Source organism: Halichoeres trimaculatus, unplaced genomic scaffold (assembly GCF_033239565.1).
Source record: "Halichoeres trimaculatus isolate MK-OKI-2021-1 unplaced genomic scaffold, fHalTri1.1 fHalTri1_scaffold_7, whole genome shotgun sequence".
NCBI lineage: Eukaryota > Metazoa > Chordata > Actinopteri > Labriformes > Labridae > Halichoeres > Halichoeres trimaculatus.
This window is the reverse complement of record NW_027437185.1, coordinates 5,563,197-5,567,032: the sequence shown is the minus strand read 5'-3', so window position 1 is coordinate 5,567,032 and position 3,836 is coordinate 5,563,197. Positions and strand designations below refer to the sequence as shown.

The window sequence follows — 3,836 nt, the reverse complement described above, 5'->3', positions numbered from 1 at the left end:
ATTTTGATGATTTACATGGTTTCTTAAAATTGTTGTATTAATCTGCTTACTTTAAATGTTTTTACCATGAAAAAGCATAAAAAAGACATAACTGACACAAATCCGTCCGTCAAGCTTTCATTAGTGAAATCCGGCAGTTTATTGTTCGTTTTCAAGTGTGTGTGTGTGTGTGTGTGTGTGTGTGTGTGTGTGTGTGTGTGTGTGTGTGTCAATGTGTTTTATTTATTAGTATTTTTTTGTGCTCAGAGATTTTCTTACAGGTGCGAAAACAGACAGCACATATCAGGCGAATTTATCAACAAATAATTTTAAAACTTGTTGATGTGCAACAAAAAAACCCTGAAAACTAAACAAGTGTTTCTTGTGTTTTAGTAAAAGAAATTGTCTGATTCAACTCAATATGAGCCATGTTCACCTGACAGGTCCAGAAAGTTTTGGTTATTTCAATATTATAAAAGCTGAACACAACGCCTGAATGTCTTGTCAAGACTTTCAACAGACTTCTGATAATGGGGTCTGAAAATCTAATTGTTTCTTGTTCAGGGACGTTTTCCCTAGAACTTGGCAAGATATTCTTAACCAGGGCTCGACATAACCAACCCCCAACCTGACAAATGTGGGTGAATTTCAGCTGTGGTAACACTGCCACTGTTACCAGCCACTTTGGTGGGTTGATGTTTTAATTGTAGTTTTCTGAAATGGCATCTGAAAAAATAAAGCTAGTGCAATAGCAGACTGTGACACTACAACTCCCATGAGCACCTCCTGCACACAGTGTTTGCTCATTGGTCCATTCGTGAAGGCTTTTGCTGACAAAACTGCTGTCAGGCACTCAGACTTCATCTCCAGCCCCCATTTTGGACACTGGACAGCTCCCAGTGTTTAGCGCCTGATAACATGATTTAAAAGTTCACTCGCGTCTTTTTTGCTCTACATTGCAAACAGATTCTAGGGTTTGAGTCACAAACTAGCGCCAAAACTCCCATAACTTTTTAAAAGTGAGGATGTTTATCAGATGGAGCTCATTTAAGCTCAAACTGCACCGATCTCACTGGCAACAATCACTTAGAGCAGGGGAGGGGAGGAGGGGAGGAGAGGAGCGCATGGAGAGAGGAGAAAGTGGTCACAGATATGAGGAGCTTTAGGAACATTATTTAAAGCTCCTGATGTACAAACACTTATCAAAGTTATAAGTCAAAAGTTCACTCTGAAAATACTGTAAACAAACCAAATCATTCTGAATAAATAAGACATTTTCAATCGGTGTGACTTATATATGTTGTATATGTATACATAAATATTTATCCAACCTTCACTACTTATATTAACTGCAATAATAAACTTCTCCTTTCATAGCCTTGTCTTCATGGACTTCATACTTTTATATTAAAGGAGCGCAACCCTCCACATGACCGTTTCAAAAGTGAATACCTGATAATGACCTGTGGCGTTAAACATTGATGTGGTCTTTATTTGAGTGTAAACAGGGCTCATTTACATTTACAAAGGTTGTAAATTCAGTTCAGGTAAACTTAAGCATGTCATCATCAGCTTTAATCATACTAAACATAATTATCCAACAACAGACAGTTATGGAATCCTTATTATTTTTTTTTTACAAAAACATGGTTTGATTCAAACATGGCCAAAATGAAAAGAAGTGTTAAAACATAATTTAAATTCATCATCACCATCTTCTTCAACATCACCAGCATCATCATCATTATCATCATCATCATCATCACCAATATCATTTTCATAATTTTCACTCTTCCACTGATACCAAGACCTTCACTGGTAATATCTTCAGACCAGGTAAACCTAACACAAACATGTATGGAAACATGGTTTCAGTGAAAGTGTGTGTGAAGGTGTGTATGTGTGTGTCAGTGTCAGGATCAGAGAATTTCAACTTTCCTCTGTCCCAGTCCAGATGAACTCTGATCCTCTGAAGACGTCCTCTTACTGACAGAGAAGTACACTCTCTCAATGGGGTCCATGCTGTGTATTTATCCTTATCATCATCATTAAACTCTACTCTCCATAATCCAGAGTCAATTTCTTCCTCCCCGTCTGCAGACACCCCACACACACCAACCTCCCAGAACGTGTTCTCTCCAACCTCGGCATCCCAGCTGTGAGTCCCTGAGCTGAAGCCCTCAGAACCCAGGACACAGGAGCCACGTAACACAATATTCCTCTCTGGGTTATCAGGAAGTGGTCTCTTCTCTCCACCTCTCACACAGGTCAGATCTTCAGACAGGATGAGTTCTGGACCAGCAGTGTTTGGGTCCAGAACCACAGGACTGTAGGAGACCATGTCCTTCATCTTGATCCAGATGTTGAAGCTCAGGTTACCCAGGTGTTTGGCCACATCTATCAGAGCTCCTGAGGGCAGCTGTGGGTCCTCCAGCAGGGGGCGCTGCTGGACTCTTTCCACTGCAGCCTTGTAGTTTTTCAGGAATGAGAGGTCTCCAGCTCTCAGCTGCTCCTCTGTGGCTCTGACTGCGTCTGAAAGAGCTGCTATCTCTCTGCTCACAGCCTCCATCTGCTCCTTCATCCTCTGACTCTTCTGCTCCTCTTCCTCCCTCAGTGCAGAGATTCTGGCCTCCTCTTCCTCTTCTAGAAACAGGTGAAGCTTCTTGAACTGCTCCTTTATCTGCCTCTCTGTGTCTGCAGCCTGGGTCTTCACATGTTTTCCTGTTTCTGTCCAGTCTTCTTTGACTTTTCTAAAGCTCTGCAGTTTGTTCTTTAAGGGTTTCAGAGATTCCTGGAGCTGCTCCTTGAGATCCTGGGCAGCTTCATCGATGGGTCTGAATGTGTGGTTGGAGTGTTTTTTAGAGTCTCTGCAGACCAGACACGCTGTCTGCTGATGGTCCAGACAGAACAGTCTGAGTTTCTCAGAGTGCAGACTGCAGAGAGCCTCAGAGTCTGCTGCAGCTTTCTGATGTCTCTGCAGTAAGAAGGCCTCACACAGGTTCTTCAACACCAAGTTACAAGGAGGGTCAGGTCTTGAAGATCTTCTATTACAGATTGGACAGTCCTGAGTCTGTTTCTCTGACCACCAGCTCTGCACACAGGCTTTACAGAAGCTGTGGCTACACGACAGGATCACAGGATGTTTGAAGACGTCATGGCAGACAGAGCAGCACAGATCCTCCTCTGAACAAGAAGCCATTTTCCTCTGAGTGAAGCCAAACTTAGGATGGGCAGACAGCTCCAACAGCTCAGACTGCCGAGGCTCCTCTTCCTCCTCTTCCTCCTCCACAAAGTTTACTGGAACTTACTTCCACTTTGACTGGTGTTTTCTAAAGCTCTGTATAGTCTGCAGTCAGTCACTGGTTAAAGTGGCCGTATTCCCAGAATCTTTTTGTAAGCTGTCGATGTCGTGTCTTTTTTGTCTTTTGGTTAACATTACGGTGTGTCAGTGTGTCTGTCCGAGGAGAGAAAAACACTGACTACTTCCTGATGTGTGTGTGATGAGTCATAAACAAGGTGGAGCTGTTTTTGAGGTGACAGGAGGAAGTTTAACCCTTAAAGACTCAGAGTTAGTGATACTGCTGAAATGTGTCTTTTCCACCTTTGTTTACATGGAGGAATGTCTAGGTTTTAAGTAGGGCTGGGCAACGATTAAAACTTTTAATCATAATTAATCGCATGATTTCCCTGATTAATCATAATTAATCGCATTGTGAAAGTGCCATAACATCTGTCATGCAAACACTAAATCAGTACTTGTTATACAGTAATAGCTAAATGACATATTTAGTGCAAATCAAATTTACAAAATGTAAATACAAAATTCAAGCTTATTGCCACTGTCAGGGCATTGAAGT

At 41.9% G+C, this 3,836-nt stretch overlaps 1 protein-coding gene across 1 annotated transcript; it reads right to left on the bottom strand.

Annotated features, from left to right (window-relative positions):
* Window positions 1–1,765: 1,765 nt before the first annotated feature.
* LOC141793473 (E3 ubiquitin-protein ligase TRIM39-like) lies at window positions 1,766–3,178 on the bottom strand. The gene has a single exon (XM_074674213.1). The coding sequence runs from the start codon at window positions 3,176–3,178 to the stop codon at window positions 1,766–1,768; it is 1,413 nt and encodes a 470-aa protein (XP_074530314.1).
* Between the last annotated feature and the right edge of the window lie 658 nt (window positions 3,179–3,836).